The sequence below is a fragment of the Juglans regia genome, chromosome 8, assembly GCF_001411555.2.
Source record: "Juglans regia cultivar Chandler chromosome 8, Walnut 2.0, whole genome shotgun sequence".
NCBI lineage: Eukaryota > Viridiplantae > Streptophyta > Magnoliopsida > Fagales > Juglandaceae > Juglans > Juglans regia.
In genome coordinates, this window is record NC_049908.1 from 24,118,193 (window position 1) to 24,144,867 (window position 26,675).

The 26,675-nt window shown below is 34.9% G+C and overlaps 3 protein-coding genes across 4 annotated transcripts; 2 read left to right on the plus strand and 1 right to left on the minus strand.

Annotated features, from left to right (window-relative positions):
* The first annotated feature begins 5,445 nt into the window (after positions 1-5,445).
* On the plus strand, positions 5,446-6,476 carry LOC109010166 (WEB family protein At2g17940-like). 2 transcript variants are annotated; one of them, XM_018990904.2, is made up of 2 exons: positions 5,446-5,734; positions 5,844-6,476. In XM_018990904.2, the coding sequence occupies exons 1-2, from the start codon at positions 5,576-5,578 to the stop codon at positions 6,336-6,338; spliced, it is 654 nt and encodes a 217-aa protein (XP_018846449.2). In that variant the 5' UTR covers positions 5,446-5,575; the 3' UTR covers positions 6,339-6,476. The 2 variants fall into 2 exon arrangements, with proteins under 2 accessions (XP_018846449.2, XP_018846450.2); XM_018990905.2 differs by having other exon boundaries at positions 5,446-5,731.
* A 7,761-nt stretch (positions 6,477-14,237) lies between these two features.
* Positions 14,238-18,620, plus strand: LOC109000607 (protein ANTHESIS POMOTING FACTOR 1). Its single transcript, XM_018977555.2, has 12 exons — positions 14,238-14,436; positions 14,510-14,601; positions 15,053-15,153; positions 15,592-15,692; positions 15,772-15,838; positions 15,948-16,047; positions 16,150-16,263; positions 16,357-16,494; positions 16,645-16,729; positions 17,471-17,520; positions 17,959-18,148; positions 18,239-18,620. The coding sequence occupies exons 1-11, from the start codon at positions 14,430-14,432 to the stop codon at positions 18,100-18,102; spliced, it is 999 nt and encodes a 332-aa protein (XP_018833100.1). The 5' UTR covers positions 14,238-14,429; the 3' UTR covers positions 18,103-18,148; positions 18,239-18,620.
* A 3,642-nt stretch (positions 18,621-22,262) lies between these two features.
* LOC109000572 (protein WUSCHEL-like) lies at positions 22,263-24,085 on the minus strand. Its single transcript, XM_018977489.2, has 3 exons — positions 23,619-24,085; positions 23,366-23,460; positions 22,263-22,823 (listed from the first exon to the last, which is right to left on the minus strand). Exons 1-3 carry the CDS (start codon positions 23,989-23,991, stop codon positions 22,437-22,439), a joined length of 855 nt encoding a protein of 284 aa, XP_018833034.2. The 5' UTR covers positions 23,992-24,085; the 3' UTR covers positions 22,263-22,436.
* Between the last annotated feature and the right edge of the window lie 2,590 nt (positions 24,086-26,675).

Here is a 26,675-nt window from a genome sequence, read left to right on the forward strand (position 1 = left end):
ATATTGTGGCTATTAATAAATATAGATTTTAAATTTTATTTGAAATTATGTTAATCAGATCAAATAAGTTATGCGTGTTAATTCAACCCATTTAAATAAAATGAGTTTAAATAAGTCGTATTGTGTCTACTTATTTCCTATTAACTATTAAACAGATTAAAACAACTGATACGACATAATCTGTTATCCAAATAGGTTGAGTTAATGTTTTAAAGTTTGATATATTTAACTTAAAGGGCTGGGTTTAGATTGACCCATGTAGTCAAATGTTAATGACTTTACACGATACGAACACGATACAAAAATACAAATTGTCACCTCTAGGTAGACGTTGAGATACTAGTTAGTATATTATTGCATATGTGATAAATATACCTTAGGTTTTGGGACTAAAGCTTACACGAGGATCATTTTGTAGGTTAATTATAAAATTAGTCCCTCGATTTTAGCTTGTTTGTACATCAATCAATCAATTTTAATTTTTTATAATTTACTCACCGGGTATGCAAATTTGTGTAATTTGACCATTTTGTCTATCTCGTCAATTGATCTAGTGGCAAGCTTGCCACGTGGCAATTAATAAGAACGCAATATATGAAACCGTTTTTAAAAAATAAAAATCTGAAAAATAAAATAAAAACATTAAAAAACTCAAAAATAGATAAAATAGTTTAAAAAATTAAAAATATTAGTAATTACGTTTTTTTTTTAAGAAGAAAAAGACATAGCAATTTTGGGGAGAGGGATCCCCTCCCCATGGTTGCCCTCCAAACCCCGCATTGGGTTAGGGGTGGTCTCGAAGCTCTAAGGTTAAGGAATTGAGTAATGCTATACAATCTTCTCAACCTCTATACACCAACCTCCACACATCACATGTGGTTAGAAGAGTTAGAAAATCGTAATGACGTATAGAGTTACGCATAGTATTAGCGACTCATGAGTCTGACGCGTTGGTTTTTTTTTTCCTTTCTTTCTTTCTTCTAAGCAAACAAATATATTTCATTAGAAAAGATGAAACAAGAGGAAGGAGTGAGATTCTCCAACAAACACTCTAAAATAATAATAACAGTGCAAAGTGGTGGATACAAAAGAAAAAAAAAAATTTATTATCAATTTCTTGATCTTCATCTATATCCTACAAAAAGGACATCATCTTAAAAGATAGAAATAAGCTGTTAGATGGTAACAATTCTTAGCAAATTATCTTGTAGATCAACGTTTGGCATATGTAGTCGGGTGGCAAGCATAGACTTTCCCCAGCCGTGAAATGGTATATTGAATATGGACACTGCTATGTCCACAGATGAAGGCCACTGAATAGAGTAAATGTTTGTTTTTTTTTCATACATTTTTTTATACCTTTAAATATTTTTTCTTAAAACAAAATTTATGACATTATTTAAAAACACTTCTTTAATCACTAAGTAAACAAAATAATAATAAAAAAATTAAAAAAAGGGAATCAGTGGCTTCTTTCGGTGGACATCACATGTGGAGTAAGCATTTTCTATTGAATATTAATCGATGGAAAGAGAAAAAAAAAAGAAAAAGAAAAAAAGAAAAAGAAAAAGGACAAAAAACAAATATGTACAATGTCGATGACAAGAGGAAGGAGAGAGAGAGAGGCTCCAACTCCTCCCTTGTATAGAAAAAACAAGAACAACTTTTTTAGTTTTCTAAAAAGAATGGAGGGCAAAGTTTTCTAGAGTGTTGTGACAAAATGCGATAACCTCCATTGTTTTGCATGCTTGTGAATATACAACATACGTATGATTCAATTGACAAGATTTTCTGTCAATATCCACTTTAAAAAAATCTGTCATGACCAGGTCCTAATTATTTCTCTAGAAATCCAAATCGAAAATCACCTCAAAACGGGTGCCCTCCCTCCTCCCATATACAATTTTCTTCAAGTATTTAACTTTCTGGTCGATGTTTTCGATTTTGTTTTGGTTTTCTTCATGTCAAAGTATAGAGAAGTGGCGTTTGATGTTTTTTGGTGACTAATGACCACCATGCTCTCCATTGCGGGATTTCTAAGTCGTCAATTTTTCAGACTACTAAAGGTTTTTCGTCAAAACGAGTGGCGCGTGATCTACACACGCAGGTCAAAGTGCATGTGTGGCCTCCACGCCCACCACACAAAGGGCCACGCGTGGCATTTTCTGAGGTCAATGATCTTTGACCTTAGAGTTGTAACCGGTCCGGTCCGGTTTGGTTTTGGATAAAATTTAGGACCAAACCGGTATGTATCGATTTTACATTTTTCAAAACTGATTACGCATAGGTTACCCTCTTAAATCGGTATCTCCGGTTTTACCAGTTTCCAATCCGGTCCGGTTTTTTAAAATATAAGTTTGTCATTAAAAAATAAAAATCTGTTAATAAAAAAAAAAACTGATTCAAAAAATATGTTATTGAATCAAATATTTTTTTTTCAAGATCTTTAGCAGTCAAGGCCACTGGCCCTGTGAATGTCTCTGCCTATGGATTTAGCCCAGCTGAATCCTTGAAGAAAGTTGGGCCCTTCACGTAGTAAAGGTCAACTGTGGGCCATGAGCCCAACTTAGACTTTCCCTGCTCCTTGGGTCGTGGGCCTAATTTGGCAGACTTCGGCTTCCTGGCCGAATAAAAATGTGTTGAGAGTGAGCATGTGGCCAACGAAATTATATGGGCTATGAATCTCTTGTATTATAAGTCTGGTAAAATGGGCCATGAGCTTGCTGAAAAAGGATATGAGACCAACAAAATACGATTTGAGCAGAAACTCTTTGAACAAAGATGGGCCATGAGCCTATTGGGCCTACGCTACAATTCAAATGTGATATGGGCCAGCTCGATGGACTGTGAGTATAAAATAAGATATGGGCCCTGAGTCCTGTAACATATGGTTGATATTTACGAAAACGGGTTTGTAATATTTCTCGTTCGAATGGTTTTTCAAAAGAGATTGAAGATTCTTAAAGGGTCTGTCTAAATCAAGGCAAAGAAAGAAGGAAAATGATGCTTTTTTTTTTGGCTGGGAGCTCCAGTTGGGATTTTTTATTTTTAATTTTTTTTTATTTAATGGTTAAGAAAGTATTTTTTTAATAATATTGTAAATTTTTTTAATATCTAAAAGTATTAAAAAAATACATATAAAAATAAATAAATAAATAAATCTAAAATACACTAACGAGATCGATCTTTTATTGTTATTAAATAATAAACTCTCTAAATATTTTTCTATTTCATTAAAAAAAATTATAAATATAATTAAATTAAGATAATCTAATTTTTCCAAACAAAAATTGAGGTTAAACTTGACTCGTTTATTTTCTTTTACTCAAAGTTTAAACATAATTAACATTTAGCAAATCAAGTCCAATTAAGGTATTTGAGTTGATTCGAGTACAAGTCGAGTTCAAACAATTATATATGCTAATTATAAAGCTCGATCACATTTGTTCGAATTTGTCTTGACTTAATTTAATATAGGTTGCTCATGGACTAGCACGATATGCGTGGTCTGTTGAGTCTATTGAGATGTGGTGTGATGGTTTTTTAGATTTTATCTCTCAAGCAATTTGGCTTGATAGTTGTCTGTAATGCCTTTTTCATTAAAATTATTTTCTTGTTATAAAAAAAAAAAAAATACAATGGATTCCATATGTTGTTATTGAATTAGAAAATTATAACAAATCTTAGGGTTAGAGTGAGAGATATAAGAGAAATTCTATTTGCAGTCCTCAAGTGGGGACTGCATGTGCAGACATATTATTAAATGAGAGAAAACATTATTTTAAGAGGAATAATTTCGTAATTTTAAAAAAAATTAAAGTTAAAATAGCCTAGACTTATATTGTAATCCCTATTTGTGGACTTTACCTAGCATTGCTCGAGATATAAACATATAAATTAGGTCTTATAATATTTATTATTTATCTGTGTGAATCTCAAACAATAATAAATACTGTAAGAGGTTGTTTGGCTGATGATAACTATAAAAAGTAATTGCCAAATTTCAAATCCAATATCTTCTTCCTTCCTATTGTGTACATGAGGAATATAGGTAAAAAAAAAAAAAATACTCATTGAGTATTTATGGTCTGTTTGGAAACACAATCATTCTTACATATTCTCAAATTATTTACTATTATTCATAAACTATTCATTATTATTTTATTACTATTTCATTATTTTTTACAAATTATGTCACTATAATTTACAAATATTTTGAAATATTCTTAATATCCAAACTAGACTTAATGATATTCAAGACACTTTAGATTTTTACTCAAGTTGGATCGAAAAGCATATCAAGAGATGACTTACAACCTGAATGCATGGGTGGAATGAAGGCCACATATTTGAGTTTGAGTCTTGAGAGGGATAGCTTGATGCAAAGAGACAAAAGTGTGGACCTCATCCAAATCATTAACTCCGAGACCCCATTCTATACTACATACATTAACTACTGATCTTTTCTGTTCATGATTGTAATTTTATTCCTTAAACATTTCCAAAAAGCTTATCTAATAATTTTTCTCTTCAAATTGATTACAAAAATATTTTAAGCACATGATTTTCAAGTAGTTAGGTCTAGAGATAATAACGGACATACGGCCTCGTTTGCATTAAAAATCCACTTCAACTAATATCATCTTATCATTATAATTTTCTTAAATTCGCACATAAAATATAATAAACAATTCAACTTTTTCAAATCCCAAAACAAATTTCTCAAGTTCTCACACAAAATATAATAAATAATTCAACTTTTATTCAACTATTCATAAACTATCTCAACCCATCTCAATTCATCTCTGAATCCAAACGACTACTAATGATTTTTGTGTCAAAAATATTAGATTCGAAGACAGAACCAAATTAAGAGTACATAAATACAATAGTTGCAATTAATACACCATATATGGTCTTATGTTATTCTTCGAGTATCGAGAACTCCGTATTATTAATCCTGAAAAATTCTACATATCATATTCTGAATCTACGTATCGTATCGTATCGTATCATTTATATATATTTATATATATAAAAGAGCTTGATCTATATATTTTATTGCAAAGTTTATAAATGGCATGGAGCCCATGGTACTTGAGTTATCTATATGGTACTAGCTAGAAATTAGAAGGGAGGTCCTAATCAAAGGCCTAAGGGTATAATGCTTTCACATTATATATATTGAACTAACGAATTAATGAAGATAGCCCCCCCAACCACCATTAATGTCAACTTCATTCAACAAAATACCAGTGAAGTGGACGCAAAGGAAACAAATCCAACCCCATCAGCATGCCCGCCCAATGACTTTTACTAATTAATTTATTAACTTAAATTAGTTTGAGGAAGCAAATTAAAAATGGGCACCACACCCCATTGGCAACAACTTAGCTAATTGATCAATATCCCAGAGCTTACTTGTATCAAAAGGAGACTATTGTCCCCCGCCAACACTTTCATATATAACTCATTCATTCACTTCCCATCTTTTTCTTCAAGTTAAATTAATTTTTGTGCTGTAATACTACTTCTTGGAAAAGTGGTGCATGCTAGCTTAGTAGAGAAGGATCAGATGAGCAGATCAGATCAAGATCAGGGTGCAGGAGTAGTAATGGTCATGCAGCGTGCAGAGATCGACACCCGAGCGCCTTTCAATTCTGTTAAAGAAGCAGTCATGTTGTTCGGAGAAAGGGTTTTGGCCGGTGAAATCTACTCCAAGCAGCTCAAAGTGGTTCTCTCTCTCTCTCTCTCTCTCTCTCTCTCTCATACTTTTCTAAGCTTTTATGGTCTATTTTTGATCTTATGGGTTATTAACTTACATTAATTGCTATATATGTTAGATACGAGCAGCAGCAAGTGGTCAAACTGGGAATGCTCAATCTAGGCTTGGAGCCTTGACAGCTGAGCTTGAAGAAACAAAGCAAAGCCTTCAGAAAGCAAGAGAAGAAGGTAACTCCATGGCAATGTGCATAAAATCCTTTAGAGAAGAGCTGGAACAAGCAAAGAAAGAAATACATGAGTTAAAGAAGGTAATGGAGTTCCAAAAAGATCAGCAGGCTGAAACTGATCAGATCGAAGACCTCAAGTTCATCGAAAATGCAATAAAAGTTGATCAGATCAAGACACAAAATACAGAAGGAGCAAAGGAGTTACAGAGGAAGAGATCATACGTGAGATTTGCAAGCCCTCCTTCACTGGCTAAGGTTATAATCAGTGCTGCTGAAGACGATCAGTTTCAGGCCGAGAGGTCCCCTTCTATTAAGAAGACAAAGAAGAAGTCTTTGATACCACTCATAGGATGGCTTTTTTCAAGAAAGAAGGGAAGCCATGAATAGAGCTTGAGTCTCTCTACTGGCTGAATAAGCAAAGTTCCTTCACACATGCATGTTAGTCATAAGTAGTACTTGAAGTGAGAATCATGATCTTTACAAAGCCATTAATGCCATTTTTTTAATTGTCATGTCATGCATTAAAAAAAAAAAAAAAGCTACAATTTCTTTTTTTAGAAAGAAAAACTTATAAGTTCATAGAAAATTATCGTTTCTTTTTGGTTTTTAGCAAGAAATTTTGATTGGAAGTAAATAATCGGAGATCTCGGCTAGCTTTATATATACCACAGTTCATTATAATTTGTTCTATTTGAATAATTTTTTTGTTCTTTCTATTTCCTTTCTTAGTCCCTCCTCTTGGTAGAAAAAAGAAATATAATAGTTGGAAACTTTTCTTGTTTTGAAGAGATGCTTCCTATTCTCTATGGTTATTTGCTACCAAATGGACCAGCTGATATAAATTTAACATTACCTTGATCTGCAGTACTAGTACTTAATCATATATGGGCGATGTTTGCTCGTTGATCAAGAAGATTCATGAAGAAGATCAGACTCATTAAGGAATTTATACCAATTTAGAATTTGAAAATACAATAATTAAATTTCCGCACAAAAAAAAATTTAGTTTTTATTTTTATTTCTTAAAAAACGATGATGGCTCGTAATTTTATTGAAAATTAAAGGGAATTGAACAAATTATATAACCCGACAATAGCATTGCAAGGTAAATGATTTGTACAGTTTTAGAGTTTGTAAGTCTCGTGCACTCACTTTAAAAATAGTGGGTAAATTTGAAAATCATATATATAAAAAAATTTATTTTTTAATAATGGATCTCACTTTTTTTCAAAGAGATTATGTGTAATTTGTATATCATAAAACTCTATCTAACATTACTTTAGAATGTAAATTGATGCAAGAAATGTCTCTTTTCCTTCTGCATCAACAATTTTACTAGATCATGCACTTGCCATTGCAAGCCATCGAGGCAAAATAATATATATTAGGACTAGAGAAAATATATTTGTAATCGTGAATTGTGCAACTGTCGCATAATCGCTTTGAAAAAAGTGAATAAAATATGGAATCCACATGAAAAAAAAATTAATTTTTTAATAATAGACTCCACTATTTTTCAAAGTTATTACGCGATATTTATACACTACACAATTATATGTAGAATTACTCATTAGACTAACATGCAACACCATGTGATTGGATTACTTAAGATTCCTATTCTGATAGTCATCATATTTTTGTTTCGAAGACATGCAGTTCCGATAACAGACATGCAACATCAGCTTTCTGGGTAAAAACAAAACAAGAAGAGTACTGATCACCTGTCAAATTTATAAGGACCAATATAAGGATCAAATTTCACATACAAATTAATTAAGGTCATGTACTGCAACAAAATGATGAACTAAAAATGAGTACTGATGCTGGCCTCCATACATATATATGACTAAAATGCATGGCCGTGTGTATTTGTATGTATATATATATATATATAGTTATGTTATATACAGTTACTTTTATATAGTTATTGCACAATACTCTAGTATTGATGTAACTGATCAAAATAATTATTTTATATTAAAAAAAAATGACACAACTAATTACATTAATAAAATATGAGTCCTGTTATGGATTCCGAATTTGGGATTCAAAAATTGTTTCGAAAAGAGTAAATTTTTTTTCTTCTTTTTTTCTTTTATATATTTTTTTAATCATTAAGTAAAAAAAAAATAATAACAAAGAAGTCCCATTCGGGACATTTTTTTGTAAAATTCACTCTACATCGAGTTTTTGATATATATATATATATATATATATATATGCATATTTTCTTGCACTCGAACATATATACATACATACTATGTACAAGTCTAGGCTGTCTAGCAGCTAGCTATCATCATGGTTATCATCATCAACTTTAAAATCTATTAAGACTTGAAAAAAGAACTTAACCCTCCACATGATGATTCGGTTGATTACAAATGAGCGCCTTCAAAATAATTTAACTAACCTTCACGTGTAACCATGTGAATTGCGACTACGTAGCATATCAATCAGGACAAAAAGCTGCTAGGACATGATATTTATATGATTATAAATTTTAGGGTTTTTGTCCGGACATTATAGCCTAAAATGAAAGAAAGATAAGTATATGAAGGATGTGACTTACGATATTTATTTATATATATAAGTTTTTGAGATAATATTAAATGTTTAATAAATATATATTGTAAGAGTGATTTTATATGACTATTTTTTAAGTGAGAAATGATATTTATAGTTTTAAAATATACAAATCTCACACAATTCTTTTTTAAAAAGAATGATAAATTTGGGATCTATATGAAAATAATATTTTGTAATGGTGGATCTCACTTTTTCAAAAATGAGTAAGCGAGACTTGCACAATCTAAAAAAGAAAATAAAAGGCTGTGTTGAAAGATTACTCACACCTATAGGGAGATTGATACTTGTTAAACATGTCTTATCTTCTATTCTTATTCACATAATGGAAGCTTGTTCTCTTCCAAAGAGAGTCATGAAGACTAGAAACTCTTTGATGTCCAACTTTCTCTTCCACATCATGCGGCTCCATCCTAAGCTTCCATCGTCGGCTCTTGTCATTAGACCACTATTTATATATCTATGCATCATGTATTTTCGGCCTAGACTCAAATTTTTTGCTTCTCAAGTGGTGGCGAAGAATGCAGCTTACGTTGCGGGAGATGCCTGCCCCTAGCTCCTATAGATTAATGCTAGGCCACACGAAAGAAGCTGGAAAGGTAGGTAGCCTCAAGGATAAGCGGTTGAGCAACCGAGAATAGCTACTCGATCGAGTAAAAGACAAGAGGAAGCGAGTGAAAAGTAAGGATAGACAAGAAGGCTTATGTCCTCCATAAGTCACATGGCGTTTTAACCAAATAAACTTCTTGCGCAATTCATACATTTGTGTTTTAATGATCAGAAATTGTTTATTGATTTACATTTCAAATTATATCTAGTATTACTCTTCTTCAATTAATGCATGATCAGTAATTAACTAGCTATACAACATATTAATGTAAATTTATACTTTTTTGGATGTACAACTTAGTTGTCATTTTAGGCATAACAGGAGAAATGTATGTACATGACTCCCCAAACAACCTTGTTTATTGCTTAATGAAATATTCTTTTCGAAGTGCCCATTCATGGACTGCATAGCAGGCCTCACTTAAACAAAATGAGTTTTTTCGCTTAAGTGAAGGAATCATCGTTGGCTTTGCTACATAGGGGAGAAATTATGTTTGCGGGGGATTAGCAGCTCTCTTCAGCCCTAAGCACCATGGGTCTCTGAATCCCACGTTGTCGTTGCCACTTTGTGTTGCCCAATCGCCGTCGCCCACTTCAATTCTTTTCATCACTTTTTAATTCCCAGAACCTTAATCGCATTTTCCAGATTCAAACTGTGATTTGAATGCTTTCTTGTCCAAAACTGCCCAACCCCATCCCACCATCACTCCACTCTACTCATCTCTCCCTGCTTTCCTGCACAATCATCCTCCACGCAACCTTATTTCTCCTTACTTTAATCCCCATAAACTTTCCACCACGACCCAATCATTTCTTTCCTTATTTCCTCCAAAACCCACTCCCACTACTCATCGTCCTCAGACTCTTGGACTTTATCTCATGGCAATCTCGGAGAGTGCTACCGACCCCTAAACCCACCAAGTGGAGGAGAAGCATGTCTACTCAGTGTGGGCGGTGCCGCCGGACAACGTTGCAGCCATGCTCAAGAAGCTTTTGGAGGACCTCCAGTCCGAGTTCGGTGGGCCACAGTTCGAGCCCCACATCACTGTCTTTGGAGCCATCAGTTTGACGTCGGACAATGAGCTTAGCAGGTTCAGGTCAGCGTGCAATGGCCTCAAGCCTACACTGCCACCGTTGATCGTGTGGCCACGAGGACCTTCTTCTGTCAATCTATGGAAACTCAAGGTCTTGTTCACATATGGATTGGTTTTGTTTTTGAATTTTTTAAAGGTCTGGATTAGGTTCTGTAAAGAAAACAAGGGAAATTTTTGCATTTTTTCTTTTGTTGTTTTCGCTTGGCTTTTGGCGGATGAGAAGCCTAGCTCTGCTATATGTGTTTTTGTCTTTCTTTTCTTCTGGGTATTTGTGCGCGAGTTCTATTTTGTGTGGTTGGTAATGGAAGGGAGAATCAACTTAGCCTGTCTGAATCTTGGGCTCAAAACTTCATTTGGGTCAAATTAAAACCATTAATTTGTTAACTTTCCACAAGACTTAGCATTTTGCTTGGTGAAGATTTTGATATTGTAATGGGCGATGGGGAGCTCGGTATCTGATAATGTGTATAGTCTTTTAGTCTCTTATCTGACAGAGAGGGTGTCGATGGGCAGTCGATGGCATGATCTGCTCTCTTTCGCTTTTGAAGACAAGAGGAGTGAATGTCCTGGGTTTCTGAACTTCTGGTTTCTCCTTACTCGTGGAAGACCAATGGCTTTTTGGTCATTTAGTTGACATACACGTGTGGACTGTAAAGGAGTCCCAAAATAGGGACTCTACGTAGCACGACTCTTGCTTAATAGCATGCAGGCCTTATATTTCGTTCTTAGTGTTGACTTACCACTGATCATTCCTACCCTAATTTCTAGCTTTAATTTTGGATATGTTGTGATTTTTCTTTTGCAAGTTCTAGTTTAAATTAACACCACATGATCATTAATAATTAGTATAAGCCTTAATTTATTATATTGGTTGTTAATTGGCATTATTTGATCCGGTGCTATTTTCTTCCTATATATATATATATTATTAGAAATTGTGCAAAGATATGCCTTTCATGGAGTTGAATTGTTTTAAATTTTTTTATGGAACTTTAAGAGTTTGGATCAGGGAAAGAGGTCGGGATAATTATATATATTATAATAAGTGGCTTTCTAACTGTTACCGTAATTTTTTCTTATTTTTCCGTTAAGTTTTATTCTTTTCCCGTTTATATTGTAATTAAGTCCGTTATTTGTAATTAAGTCCATTACTTACCCTTCCAATGAACCCATTATTGAGACCAACCATGCAATGAAGACATCCATACTCAACAAGAGTGGAGGAGTTGTGCAAAGAATTGGGAGGTGGAGAAGATTATGTCGGTGAGGTGGCGGTTGAATACTAAGAGAGAGAGACCAACTAATGAAAGAGAGAGAGACTACGGGAGGGAAGAAAGCATAGAGGGAGAGAGGGAACTCACTGTGAAACCGTGAGAGGCATGCGATGAAGATGAGTGATGGTGGCAAGTGGCTGAACAACATAGAGAAAGAGAGTGATGACTGAGAGAGCACGGAAAGAGAGAGAGAGAGATGCTTTGGGTGGTCGAAACTTACCCAATGAAGGAAGAAGAAGCAGTGGCACCCCCCGCGACAAAGGTTGAGTTTATGGTACTTCCGAGCTCGGCTAATTAAGAATGTTGGCCAACAAGTTTGAAATCAACAAAGGCCGATCTTGACATGAAGGTTGCGATGGAATTGGTAAGCAATGGTTTGCTCTATTTCGAGAGTGGGAATACAGGGGATAATGCTGCCTACTGCCAAGGCTCCTTCACACAGCTGCCACAACGCTGCCCTACCAGTCTGAAACTCAGCCACAACCTCCCACACCCAAAAACCACCTCTGTTTTTCTTCTAACAAATAGAGCAAGTTCTTTCTCAAGTCCCCCACCGTGCTCCCCTTCGTCGGCCTCTCATTAGGTGTTGCACCTTACGTCGCCTCTACCAGCACGGAAGCTGCCACCGAGTACTGTGTGTCACTCCAACGACTTTCCTCTTGATAAGCCATGGCCGAACTCCCCCATTACTTTATGAACAGATTGTAATTACTTTGTATATTTATTTAATTACTTTATGCTTGGATGTTAAAATCTTGGTTATGCGTTCTTTGAGTGTGATGGTAGTATTTATTATGGTGGCAATGATGCTATTTTTATTTTTCTATGTTATTCTAATGTATCTTGACTTTAATTTTGAACTAATCTTTTTGTTTTCTAATTTATCCAAATATGTAATTATTATACTTACCGACCTATCATTATAAAAAACATGTTTAACCCAACTAGGCAAACGTGCTTTACACATGCTCCTGACCTAATATATATATATATATATGAAGTAGATGTCATAATGTTTATTAAGTATTTAATGTTATTCGAGAAAATCACTCCTATCGTTATAAATATTGTGTGGTCCATCTACTTCACGTGTCTATCTCCCTCATTCTAATATCTAAAATTCAATAAAACTATAGAGAATTTAAATCGGTGCATGTTTTATCTTCTTAATTAAACTCCAAATTTGTGTAAAGTTTCCCTAATATATGAATATGAAAAATCATCGACTAATCAATAAGACACGAACTTACAAATTATTTAGAACCAAGTTGCTAGCTAGCTAGGTCTGTCATGACTATTTGACTGGATGAAACAACAAAATCACGTTGTGCGAAGAAGGTCATCATGTATACATATTTTTGTCAAACAATACCGACCATATTCTAACAAGCTGCTCGGTTTTCATTCACATGGCAGAAGCTGCTAACTAGCCAAGCACTTGATCAAGATACGTCCCTATGATTTTTCCTTGCATGTGTATTAGATTCTCCTATAAATTAAGACCCCATTTTCAAGCAACAATAGTAACCAATGGAAATATTTTCCTGCCCAACCAACACTAGCAACCAATGAAAATATTTTCATAGACCACTAGCTATTAGTTATATACCGATTAAAAAAACTATATAATATTATCATGAGAAAATATATTTACAGTTATGAATTGTACAACTGTCACGTAATCATTTTGAAAAAAATAAATAAAATATGAGACTTATATAAAAAAAATTAAATTTTTAATAGTGAATTCTATTCTTTTTTAAAATGATTATACAATAATTATATACTTCACAGTTATATGTAGAATTATTCATATATCAATACTATTCTGATGGTCACTTCTTCAAGTGGAAAAGTGAAGAAAAAAATCTTAAAAAAATTTGTAGTTATGAATTGTGCAACCGTTGTGTAATCGTTTTGAAAAAAGTAAATAAAATATGAGACTCACAAAAAAAAAAATTAAATTTTTAATAGTAAACTCTACTCTTTTTTAAAATAATTACACGACAGTTACATACTTTCCAGTTATATATAGAATTATTCATATACCTATACTATTCTGACGGTCACTTCTTCAAGTGGAAAAGTGAAAAAAAAAACCTTAAAAAAACCAACCCTAGTAACGAATAAAAGCCCCAATGTTGTAGTGAAGAAAGTAAAATACGATCACTTTATCCCATCCAAAATATCCCACTGCAGTACTCGTTACGTTTGATTATCAAATTCAATTCAATTTATTTTAATTTATTATTATAAATTTTTTAAATTTTAATATAAAATATAACAAATAATTTAATTTTTTTAAATTTTAAAATAATAATAATATTAAAAAATAATATTTTATCATCTCAATTTAATTAAATTTAATTTAATTTAACATTCAAACATAAGTTTAGATTTGTAAAGTTGAAATGTCGAGAAGAGAAATGGGACGGTTAGGATTTGTCCAATATTCTCTCTCTTTTTATTTTTATTTATAATGATGTGGCAGTGACAGATGTACGGTCATGTCAGCGCGCGTAGGGGGACCGCGTTTTTCAAGCTTTGGGTAGCAAGATGGATGACGTTCTTTCCTTTAAGCAAGTTTTGCCATTTTCGGCCCAGAACTAGAAGTATGGGCCGGAGGCCCGTATTATGGTCCATGATAAATTATTAATGAAGTAAATAAATTGTTTTTGAAGACAATGAATGAAGTAAATAAATAAATATTAGGTAAATAAATGATTAATAAACATCTCTCTTGATACTAATATTTGCTGCTCCGGATTCCAGAGGGTCCTGGTGGTGTGGTGCTCCGTTCTTATATTTTCCGGCGGTCGGAGATTTTAGTAGTTAGGGCTTCCGAACTTTCTTCAAAACTTATCCTTTTACTCTGAGTGAAACTTGCGAATCCGAGACCGAAACAAGATCAATAGAGAATGGGTGGTATGTGAAATTGGTCTCTCTCTTTCTCTCTCTCTGAATGTGTGTCGTGCAATTGTTAATGTTGTATATGCAGGAACACAATCTGAGAGAGAAGAAAAGGTTTCCTTGGAGCTCAGTGAAGAAATTCTTCAGAGCATGGAAGTCGGCATGACCTTCAGAGACTATGTAAAATTCTTTTTCTTTCAATTCCCTCTTCTGTTATTTTACCACTTCAAACATATTCGAATAATTTTTTCGAACGCTGTGATTTATCAGAATTCTATAGCTTTCCATGTGTCATGAGTTGAATTTTATGATTCTGATGCGCACAAGCAACGGACGGTGTCTGGTTTGCCAGTGTGTTTTTTGGGGATTCTTATTGGAACCCTAATCCTCTGTTTGGTAGCTAGATAATTTGAAAGAAGGAAAAACTTATCTTGCCAAGTCGAATAGCTTTCCTAGGTCTATCTGAATATGGTTTCTATGTTTTTACACTATAACTTATTGGAGATGTCTAACTTTATGTTTGATGTTTCTGCTTCATGGTTTTATTTTCCTTTACGTATTCTGCCTTGGTGAATTTTTTAGGATAAAAATTTACTGATTTTTCTGCGAGTATTTTTATTGCTATTCACAGAGTGGTAGAATTAGTTCGATGGATTTTCATAAGACATCAAGTTATCTAGTGACGGCTAGTGACGATGAATCCATTCGCCTTTATGATGTCGCCAGTGCAACGTGAGTGACTCATTTCCTTTTTGGCTTGTATATAAGAGTTCACTGAAAATCGTCCAACTATGTATTAGTAACACCATGCAGTCCTCAATCCTAGTAGTGATACGTAAATTTAATTGCTCCAAGACTCTTAAAGCATTTTCAGTTGGTAGATACTTAAAGCACAATGACCTTAAGCTTAACCTCAAAGTCACATTATATTTTCTAAGGGAACCAAAAAAGAGTATTAAGGGGAACTGTAATGAGACATCCTTGGTCCAGGTTTTAGACGCCAGTTTTGCTGCTTTAGTTGGTTTATTCTAAACAACTTTATCAATTGTGCCCATGAAATCCTCCCCTTGCCTTCTAAACTTTTATATTTTCAGTATGCATTATTTTGATTTTTAGGCCCTTGTTATCGTAGTGGCGCAAATTGTTGAAACACCCTTTTTTTATTGCCAGCTGTTTGAAGACAATCAACAGCAAAAAGTATGGAGTTGATCTGGTTTGCTTTACTTCTCACCCTACAACAGTCATATACTCTTCAAAAAATGGTTGGGACGGTAAGTTAATCCCCAAACGAAAATTATTGTATGTGCATTGTTTATGTAGAATAATTATTTATTTGATTAACATAATCAGAATCTCTGAGGCTACTATCATTGCATGACTACAAGTATTTGCGGTATTTCAAAGGTCACCACGACAGGTTTGGTTTCTTGAATAATATTGCTATTTTTTCTTTTTAATTCTCAAGTGATTGCTCGCACTGAACATATCTGTGTTTTTAAGAGGACAGCTTCTACTCTTGTTTCCAGGGTTGTGTCACTCAGCTTGTGCTCTCGCAAAGAATGCTTCATCTCTGGTTCTCTTGATCGAACAGTTTTGCTTTGGGATCAACGAGCTGAAAAGTGTCAGGTGTAGGCATTTGCAAGTAGTTTTTTTTTTTTTTCCTTTCTCATTTTTTTCCCCTTTTGAAGGTTTGATCCTTAACTGAGTAATCTATCATCTGCAATATAGGGGCTTTTACATGTACAAGGAAGGCCTGCTACGTCATATGATGAACAAGGGTTAGTCTTTGCTATTGCCTTTGGAGGATACATAAGAATGTTTGATGCTCGCAAGTACGAAAGGGTTAGTGTTGATGCAAGAATGTGGAACTCTTAGATTTTTCTAGATTGCTAAATCGGTAAATGAATATTATTTGCTGCAATTGGAATTCTTTAGGGTCCTTTTGACATCTTTCCTGTTGGGGGGGATACATCTGATGCAAATGTCGTAAAGTTCAGTAATGATGGGAGACTTATGCTTTTGACAACTATGGATGGACATATTCATGTTCTTGACTCATTCCGTGGCACACTTGTGAGTTTTCCACCTGCACTCAAAGTTTTTCCATAAAGTTTTCCATGCCTAACTTAAAAGGGAGCCATTTAACAGTGCTGATCCCATTTGCATGAGGTCATAGCAAAACTTTAATCCCTAGATTTGATTTTATGATCTCTATTGATGCAGTTATCTACGTATAATGTCAAGCCTGTTTCAGTCAATTCCACATTAGAGGCATCTTTCAGTCCAGAGGGAATGTTTGTTATATCAGGTAATGCTTGTAACTTAAATAAAAAAGAAAATCAGATACTGCTTGTATCATGTCAGCTTTTCCAGGAATGGTAAGTTTGAAAAATTAATTCAGAACTCGTTGCCTGTATGGATGAGTAGTTCCTGATTATGTGCTTATTATTGCATATTTGGTCTAATGAGCCCTATAATTTCCTTTCCCAAGTGGTTGGCTCAAGTGGTAAAGGCCTTGGGCTTGGGAGTATGCTCCCCCCCGGTCTAAGGTTCAAATCCCATTGGGTGCAAACAATTTCTAGGGGCCACACCCCCTGGTGAAAAGTCAGGGATTTAACCAATTCCGTGTAAGGAAACTTCCCAGGGTGCGTTGCACGGGACTGGGGTTTACTCTGTAGGGGTGGGTCCGAAGGAGAGGTTCCCCAACATAAAAATAAAAAAATTCCTTTCCCAAAACAAAACTGTGAAGTTTTGGAAGGCAGCTATAGGATTTGATCTTGCTGGTGAATAACATGGCTTCAAATGCAGAGCTTCTCCGAGGCTCTGTTTCCAGAACTAGTTTTGTTGGAATAACGTTTATATTTATGTTCATTGGGAGGTTGTTCTTGATTACCTTGGCTGCACATGCTAAAAAAGAAGGAACGTAGCTTGGTCACCGGACTTGCTGTCTCTTCCACCCATTCTCCCAAAACTCCCAAAAAACTTTTATCAATATATTTGGTTGCCCTCTTGGTGGGTATTTGAATTTCTTCAGTCTGATTTCTGGCAGGCTCTGGTGATGGTAGTGTTTATGCTTGGAGTGTACGAAGTGGAAAAGAAGTATGTTCCTTGACCTCATGCATCTCTAATACCTCTTCACTTTATTTCACTTGTTCTCAATGTTTATTTAGCTGGTATGTAGTGGTATGTTTCTACATTCTACTTGGTTATACATGATGCGGTATGCACACACTCGCGCACACACATACATTCTAGATTGAAAACAGAATACTTGTGGTGTTAACAGACTTCAGTGCCATCATTTTTCTTTTTCTTTTTTTGTTCTCTTTGCAAGTGTTCTCCCTAATAAGAAAAAAATGCTTAACTGAACTCGTGGAAATGGAAATGACCCACCCCGGTACATTTGCTCAATGGTGAAATTGTAAGATAATAGTGCATTGTTCTTATTTCAGGGATTTAGATTGGCTAGTGTATGCTCGTAATGCATGCCTTGTAATGCCTACTGACTTCAGCAGCACTTGTCATTTTTCTGTTTAGGTTGCTAGCTGGATGAGTACTGACACTGAGCCTCCAGTCATAAAATGGGCTCCTGGAAGTCTTACATTTGTAACTGGCTCGTCTGAACTGTCATTCTGGATACCAGACTTGTCTAAGCTGGGAGCTTATGCTGGAAGGAAGTAGAATTGCTGTCATCTAGCCACAATTTCAAGCGTGAAGCATTTGTAAGGTATACCATTTCTACTTGGGTACTTCTTGGTATGGCTTGAAATTGCAAACAGGTTTCCCTGTTCCCTCCGTAAAGTTTTTTGCTTTGCAGGGGACAGTTGCCGAACAGAGAAAGGAAAATGTGTTCCATATACAAAATCATATTGTTAAATCTGAGGAGCTCCTTTTGAGAGGCGGCTGTAGATGCTCATGTTAGTTCTAGGATGGGAATTACTTTCTTGTCATCATTCTGAAGGGAAAAAAAAAATCTTCTGTACAATGGACGGCAACGGGGTGGATTTGATTAGAAGAAAACCTCGGCTCAATCGGAAATACTCAGCCCGACCGCAACCCTATCCGGTCGCGGGTTTTAATGGGATGCCCAATTCCCGCTCTGTATGTATTTTTGAAAAGGTTTGTTGTGTATTCAGACGGATTGGAGAAATTGCCATTCCGAGTCTTTAGTTCAGGTATCAAAAAGTCATTTTTAATTAGCCGGTTCTCTAATCTTTTAAATTGTTATGCGATACGAAATCTGAGTCTTGAAAAGGACTTGCTGTGTGTACAACATAAAGCAGCTCCCAATGGAAGCCGTGCCTAGTGTCTGAGATAGTCTGCTAATTGCTTAGCTAGGGTTGGCCACCCCCCTCCTGTAAATTATAATGGCTGTGTGTAGGGTGTGAGTCAACAACAAGATCTATCCTTGTCGAGTACGAATAAATAAAGATGTTGGGCCTAATCTTCATGAGAATAATAGATGCAGCACAAATGGTAGCCCTCACCTTTTGAGGCTTCCTCTACCCTATTGATAGGGGCAGAAAAATCAGTGGTCATGTATGCGTTATATCATTCTCCCTAATAGCTACAAGTCCAAACATGGAAGGCTAAATTGTTGTAGAGAATAGGACCCACATGGGATGGTGTTTCGTCTACTCTTAGTTATAACAACTAGCAAACGAAATACATAATTGACACCGTTAGTAAGTGGATGAACTGATGTAGCATCGATAAGACAAGTATAGCAATAAATAAAGAGAAAAAACCCACCCATGGATAGCTCAATTGGTAGGGCGAATTTGTGTGCCTGAGTCTCATGTTATAGCTTTAATTCTTTCTAGAATCAAACTGCGATTTAAGTAGAATGTTATGGCAGTGAGTTGTTGTGTTAGTCTCTCTGGAGGTTTAGGTTCCATGAGTGAGTCTTGAGGGTTTTTCTGGAATCAAACTGCGATTTAAGTAGAATGTCATGGTAGCGAGGTGTTGTGTTAGTCTCTCTGGAGGTTTAAGTTTCATGAGTGAATCTTAAGGGTTCTGCCGTGAGGTATTGTTCTCACATCATAAAAATAAATAAAATAATAAGCCAAAATAATGTAAAATGGATGGCGAGGGCAATAGGAAAGAGTCTCTAGCTTATAATAGGAAAGGAAATGAGAGAAATGAGGAGTAATGAAGAGGAAGAGGAGGCGGATCGAGCGGGAGAGAGATTGAAGAGAGCTGTGTTGATGAAAGGCATTGCATGCACATACATATAATACGGATATCCCCACGAAAAGGGCATTGCGTACACGATCGATCGAACACTAATTAACAATCCCCGTGGGGCATTGGAAAATCCCTCATATTACTCGTAAAAGGCATTACGTACTTGAAGTCTTGAAAAGCTTGGAAGATCCTGATCTGGGATCCACAGCTAGCTAAATCTCAATGTATCCCAACTACGTACTCTAGGAATAGAAGCATTGTCTATTGTTTCCTAAAGTCATCCTCATTGTCGTAAAGGACATGGGAGCCATTCCCAGACAATCAAAAAGCGTATGTATATAAATATATATATATATATTTATATATATAATCTGAGACTTTTGTCTAACCAATTAATGGAATGCATCAATCCAAGATCTTTTTGATGGGGACCCTCTTTGCAAAATCATATATAGCTAGCTTTATATAAATAATATTCATAAAGGAGTTAGGCCGGGGAAGCTAAAAGACACACAAGACAATAGCTTTGGAGTATGCAGTTTCTGCATACTTCATTTGAAAAAAAATAATAATAAATTTGAGACTCATATAAAAGTATTTTTTTTTTAATAATGACTCCTACTTTTTTTTTTGTAGGAATTGCATATTTCAAGATTGTATATAACATTACTTTTGAATTCTCGTTAAATGTAAATTGAACATGTTGCTCTTTCTTATAAAAAAATTCTATTTATAATTTATATTTAGGGACTGCATGTGCAAACCCTTCATTAAATGAAAAAAATACCATTTTGATAAGGATATTATTATAATTTTAAAAAAATTTAAAGATAAAATTAACTAGACTTATAATATAGTTCTCATTTAGACACTGTACGTAGCATTGCTCAATCAGAACAGAAAAACTTGCATAATCATGAATTCACATGCTTTAGCTATCTCTCTCTCTTTTTTTTTTGGTTATTATCTATAAAAATTATTTGAGATAGGTAATTGTAGAACACTTGATTTCTTCAAACAAATGCGGTCAAAAAAAGGGCAAAGAAAGGTTTGGCCAGATTAGAAATGATCACCAGGTTGTGAAAAAAAGGAACTAATTAGTTGGGATATTACTTTCATGTATTGGAGGGACTAGCTAAGGGAGTTCATGCCTCGTTTGTTTTTACAGTTTATTTTAATACAATATTTCATCTTATTTTATTATTATTATTTTTTTAAAATTTTACATAAAAAATAATTTAATTTTTAAAATCTTAAAATAAAAATAATATTAAAAAAATATTTTATAATAATATTTTATTTAATTTTTAAATTTCATCTCAATTCATCTTAAAAAAACAAAACAAACAAAGAGTACCATTAATTTACTTCACGTGGAATGAAATGACAACATCAATAAACCCACATGGGTACTGAAAAATCCTCCAAAATTTAGTCCTTGTCAGTTTGAACTTTAGGATCACGACAGACGCAAAGATTGAAATTAGATGGAAACGAGCTTTGGTCAACAAATTTTTTTGTTTTTAATTGGAGATCATCAAATAACTTACAAGAATTTTTTCTATTCATTACAAGAAAAATAGACTTTTATGATCATTTAATTATGACGAAAAGATTATTTATAATTAAAATAGATTCATTTTAATTGTAAATAATCATTTTATTAGAATTAATTAGTCACAAATAAATAACTTTCTTGTAGTGACGTACTCCTTTGAACAAAACCGACCAATTACCATTTGATAGTTTTGGTGAAAAAAATTAAAAAAAAATTATGTTACAGCTATCGAAAAGATGATCTGAATAAGTGTTCCGGATGATATTTTTTATTTATTTTTATGTAGTTTTTTTATAATTAAAAATATTTTTAAAAAAAATAAAAAATTCTTAATATTATTAAAAAATATTTTTTTAATTACTAAATAAAAAAAACTATTCAGACCCAAATTCAGAATCCAAATTCAAAGTCCTAAAGTATTTCTGATTAAAAAAAAATGGAATAATTTTGCACGAAGTGGGTTCAAACTTCAAAAATATAAACACCCTTTACACATTCTCTGAGCACTCATCATCATCATGCATATACTTCACCTAACAGTTCCTTCTCATAGAGTTTATTCTTTATACCATTTACACAACGATCATTGGGCAAAAATCTTTTCGATCCAAGTGTACATGACAAATGTACAGCTAGCTCGATCCATATGATACCCGGAAAACTTGTATTTATAAACTGTGGCTTAGTGGGCCACCACCACACCTTCTTCCTATGGCCATAGCCTAATCCAAGGGTCCCACTCGTTCCCACCTCAAATCTCTGTCGAGAAAATCACTCACCCACGCGCGAGGGAGAGCTACGTACGTAGTACCCCATGCATTGTTCATATATGACGTCCTTGAAAACAAATGATCTTCCACTATCTCATGATCTGATCTTTAATTTATTGATATTGATGCATGATCGATGAAGACGAGATTGCATGTCTTGCTGCAATTAATTAGACACCAATGATCGATGTTTGGTTTGGGTTTTACAAGCTGATGATGATCTAAACCAGGTTTTATCTCCTAATCATTTGCCATGATTGTGTTCTTAACCATCTGTTTTAGCAGAATTTCAAGGAATGTTTCTAAATATAGAGACAAAGGAAAAGTTAAACTAATCATGCACCCATTTAAGTTCTTCACATACACATGTCAACTTCACAATTAATAATTAGTAGAGTAGTTTGAACTGAAAAAGAAGAAAACAAGCCTTATTAATTAGCATATTAAAATTTTATATATATATCTGGATAGGTACCCAGAAATGCCATCTGAAACTGCGGTTAATGTTGGGGTGAAGATCTGCGAGAGTAGGAGTTGAGGCTGAGCTCCAGGGAAGTACGAGAAGAGCTTTTGCCGTCATCGCCGCCAGAGCGATACCAGGTGGTGTAGAAGCCGTTGGATGAAGGAGTACTGATGTTGCAGAAGCCATTTATGTCATCACCATGCATGGGGAACAGTGGCAGTGTTTCTATCTCTGGAGCAGCTTCTTCTTCTTCTTCTTCTTCTTCATCATGATGATCTCCTTCTCCGGAATTTTCTTCCATTGACATTCTCTTGTCAAGGAAAGTGTAGGACGAGGAGTAGGGATCATTAACCCCTACCCATCCAAAGTTGTGGCTGATTGATCCACCAACACCACCGCCACCTCCAGCTGATATTGAGCAGTCCTAATGTTTGAGAGAGAGAGAGAGAGAGAGAGAGAGAGGTTATGCTTCTCTCAACGGAAGACTTTAAAACTTCTTTTTTCTAATAGAATATAACCCCATCTTAGACATACTTGTTTCTAGTTCACCTAGTTTCTTGATCCCTCACCTTAGTTTGCCCCAAATTGGGTTTTCTTAGTTCTCATGAAAACTTCCTTCAATGTTTGGGCTGCATGCTTAAAAGCAAACCGCAGGATTTATTCTTCTTTGTTTAGACATTTTTGAGGTCATGTTGAAGAGTAGAATTGTCTAGTTTGTGATCATCTGATCTCCCTTTAATTTTTCAGTTATCAGATAAAAAGATGCGATCTTCTTAGCATATAATAAACTTGCCCTATGATCACATGGGTTCAAGTTTCATGTTGGTTTCTCACCATTTCACCATGCTTGAAAAAGAGAGCTGGTTTAAAGTTTAAACTAGAAAGAACGTTAATTATTGTGTAACCAACTTCAACATCTCTTTCAAGACGCCAAAGTCTCAAGCCCTAGTCATTATCATTACTTACTCTAAAGCTCTTCTCCATCGTGACAGATCCATATCCATAGTTCCCCATCTGCCCCACAGAAATCACCCCAGATGAAGAAGACGAAGCAGGAAACCCTGCAAACATCAGATACCCGAATTAGAGAAGACTTCAAATTAAACATCATGAAATGAAGCACAAATTACAAGTACTGATCAGCCGGACCCACAAACTAAAAGATGGGTTAAATGAAGTGAAAGCGAGAGGAAACGAAATGGAGAGTATAGTGGTTCACCAGAGGTTATGTTAGCCATGGGGTACTTGTTGTGGATGGATTCTTCAGGTTTCCAACCTCCATTACCAGCCCCTCTTTGCATGGGAACATCAGTATTGAACCTTTTCTTCTGCCTTTCACGAGCTTTGTGGTTCTGAAACCAATAAAATACGTTCTTGCCTTCAATTTTGCCGTACTGTCTCAGCCTAGCAGAGATCCTCTGAATCTGCTCAGCACTTGGGGACCTAACTCCATTGTTGTAGTAAAGGTCCTTGAGAATTCTTATCTGGTCAGTTGTAGGAGTCCAACGTGTACTACTTGGCCTACATAGAAACCCCCCTTTCCCACTGCCGCCATCCTCGTTCGGAGGTTGGTTTTGTTGTTGAGGTTCCATGACAGATTGAAAATGAAAAGAAGAACAAAACAAAGAGAAGCAAACAAAAACTTACACACGCAGAGAGAGAGAGAGTGAGAGTGAGAGTGAGAGTGCATGAAATGGTGAGAAGGGTGTGAGTTATAAGAGAGTAGGGAGGGGTAAGGGGCACATGGAGGGAAGGAGATCAGAGGAAATCAGAGCAATATCTGGGAGAGAAGGACTGAAGTTGACAGAGAAAGGTTCATAAAAAGGGAAGGGACAAAAGAGGGCTTAGAAAGGGAGGGTATCAGTGGAATTGCCTAGGTGAAAAGGCATGGCCAGGGATGAATTGATTATTAAGCACTACTTTGTCTGTGTGTGTGTGTGTGTGAGAGAGAGAGAGAGAGAGAGGAGAGAGAGGTAGGTTAAATGCAGAATATTAAGCATGAAATGATATATGGATAGAAAGAAAGAAAGAAAAGAGAAGAGGAGAGGGTACTTGTGAATGAATGAATGAATGGCAATGTTGATAAATTGATGTGGGAGTGTCATTTATAGATTCATGAGGGTTCTTCTTTTAATGGAGATATGGTCCTCTTTTTTACCAGGCCCCAAAAGCCAGACTAGAAGATATTCTTGTACTTTACCTATGGATGTGTCATGGGTAAACCTGTAAAATGACTTGGATCGATCAATAGATCATCAACTCCTCTCACACCAGCCCCCCCAATTAGCTATTGATCAGCATGACTGACTATATATGAGGCTTTTTCCTTCTAGGGTTTCTGTTTTTTGTTCCTGTCAACCCCTACCTTATTAAGCTGCCTGCTCGTAGCCTCTCTAGGAATATCAGGAAATTCGAGCTTTTCTGGTTCTAGCTAGTACTTCTAGCTCAGACAACTGGGGGATTAATATAATTTGGTGCTAGCTAAGCTAGCTAGCAAAGGATATTCCTCTGTTACTTACATCTTCATTAATATATAACTGCATATACATATATATATATATATATAACATTCATAAGCAGAAAAAAATTATGCAAATTAACCAAATTTAGGGTTCTTCATGGTCCTAACAAATTAAGAAATGCATGTTTATTGTAGTACTTTCTCTACGAAAATCGATAGATTACAATGATCAAGCAATATTATTCATGATCAACATGCATGCAGTTAAGGAATGTTGCATGTGAACAATGCATGGCTGCAAAATTGCAGCTATATCTAGACTAATTTGTTTCTATCAAACAATATTTAAAGCTGTTTTTCTAAGGAAAACTTTCACTTTAGTCTTTTATTTTTTTTCTTTCTTTCTTTTAACAAGGACCAAACTTCCAGTTCTATTAATAAATCTCTCTTATATAGCGAAAGAATACAGAACTGAATTCCAGTCTACTATTCACTACCTCACACTCTATACCTCACACCCTATAAAAAACACTACACACCATATGAAAAATATCCTCTTATCTTATAAAAAAGTTATAGGCGTGAGGTGTGTAAGTGAATAGTAGCAGATGTATAACATTAATCATCTCTATATATATATAGATAGCTTGTTGTATCATATATATATATATATATATATGCAAGAAAAAGTTCCAATTAGAATGAGATCTTTCTACCTTCCTCGCTTTATTATATCATGGTTGAAGAAATACAAGACCTACTTAACAAAATGTACAAAAATCCACTTTAATGGAGTTTTGATATGGTTAAAATAGGATAGAAACCAGATCATGAGGAATTCAAAGATTCAGCGTTCTCATCTCATGTTCTTAATTAATTCTTGGACTCTAGTAGTTGGAGTTCTACTAGTACTGGTTCGTTCCATTTCTTCAAACTAGGAGCTAAAACAGAGAGACACCCAAAGCTTGAGGGCAAAAGAGCAAAGAAACAAAAAAAACTTAAAAAAAAAAAAAAAAAAAACCACTGTCATGATGTGTCTAGTCCTTGATGCTACGGAGCACGCGTCCCAAAAATAAATGCTCTCTCTCTCTCTCTCTTTCTCTCTCGAGCATTAAATTAGAGAGGGTTGGGGGTTGTCATGGTTTTTGTGGAGGTTTTATGTATGTATATGATGTGAGAGATCAATCATCATCAAAAGCTACATCATTCCTTTGCCCTTTCCCACTGCACCTTTTTTGGTACCCTCCCCAATTCCCAAACACCCGCATTTCAGCAACCCAAGATCATCACCATCCCTCCATCCGCATTTTCTTCCTTTTTCTCATGATCTAGATCTTCGTTTTCCGCCGGCTAGGGCATATATATATTTATATATGATTCAGTGACACAAACCAGCAGCTGCAGCAGCTTTGATAACAAATAGATAAGACTAATCTCCAGGCTGCCACCACCAGTAGTGTTTGTTTTTTACGTGCGTGTGGAAAAATAATATAAAAAAGGGTTCCCAATTAGCAAGATTGGACTACTCCCAAGTGTTTTAATCAGAAATGAGATTTATGTATGTATATTAATATAACTCATCATGTCCTAGTTACAGCTAGATGTTATGTGTTACTTTTTTTCTGCACATGACACATGCAGCATGCTCCAGGGTACGTAATTAAAGAAGCAAGCTAGCTAGGTATCATGTTAGACATTAAGTTCTGACGTTTTTTTTTAATACAATACTATTGGTTTGCAGAAATATTTCCGGCTAAAATGAAAGAATATGGAATGGGAATCTGATTTTCTTGGCAAATAATTTGCAATGATATG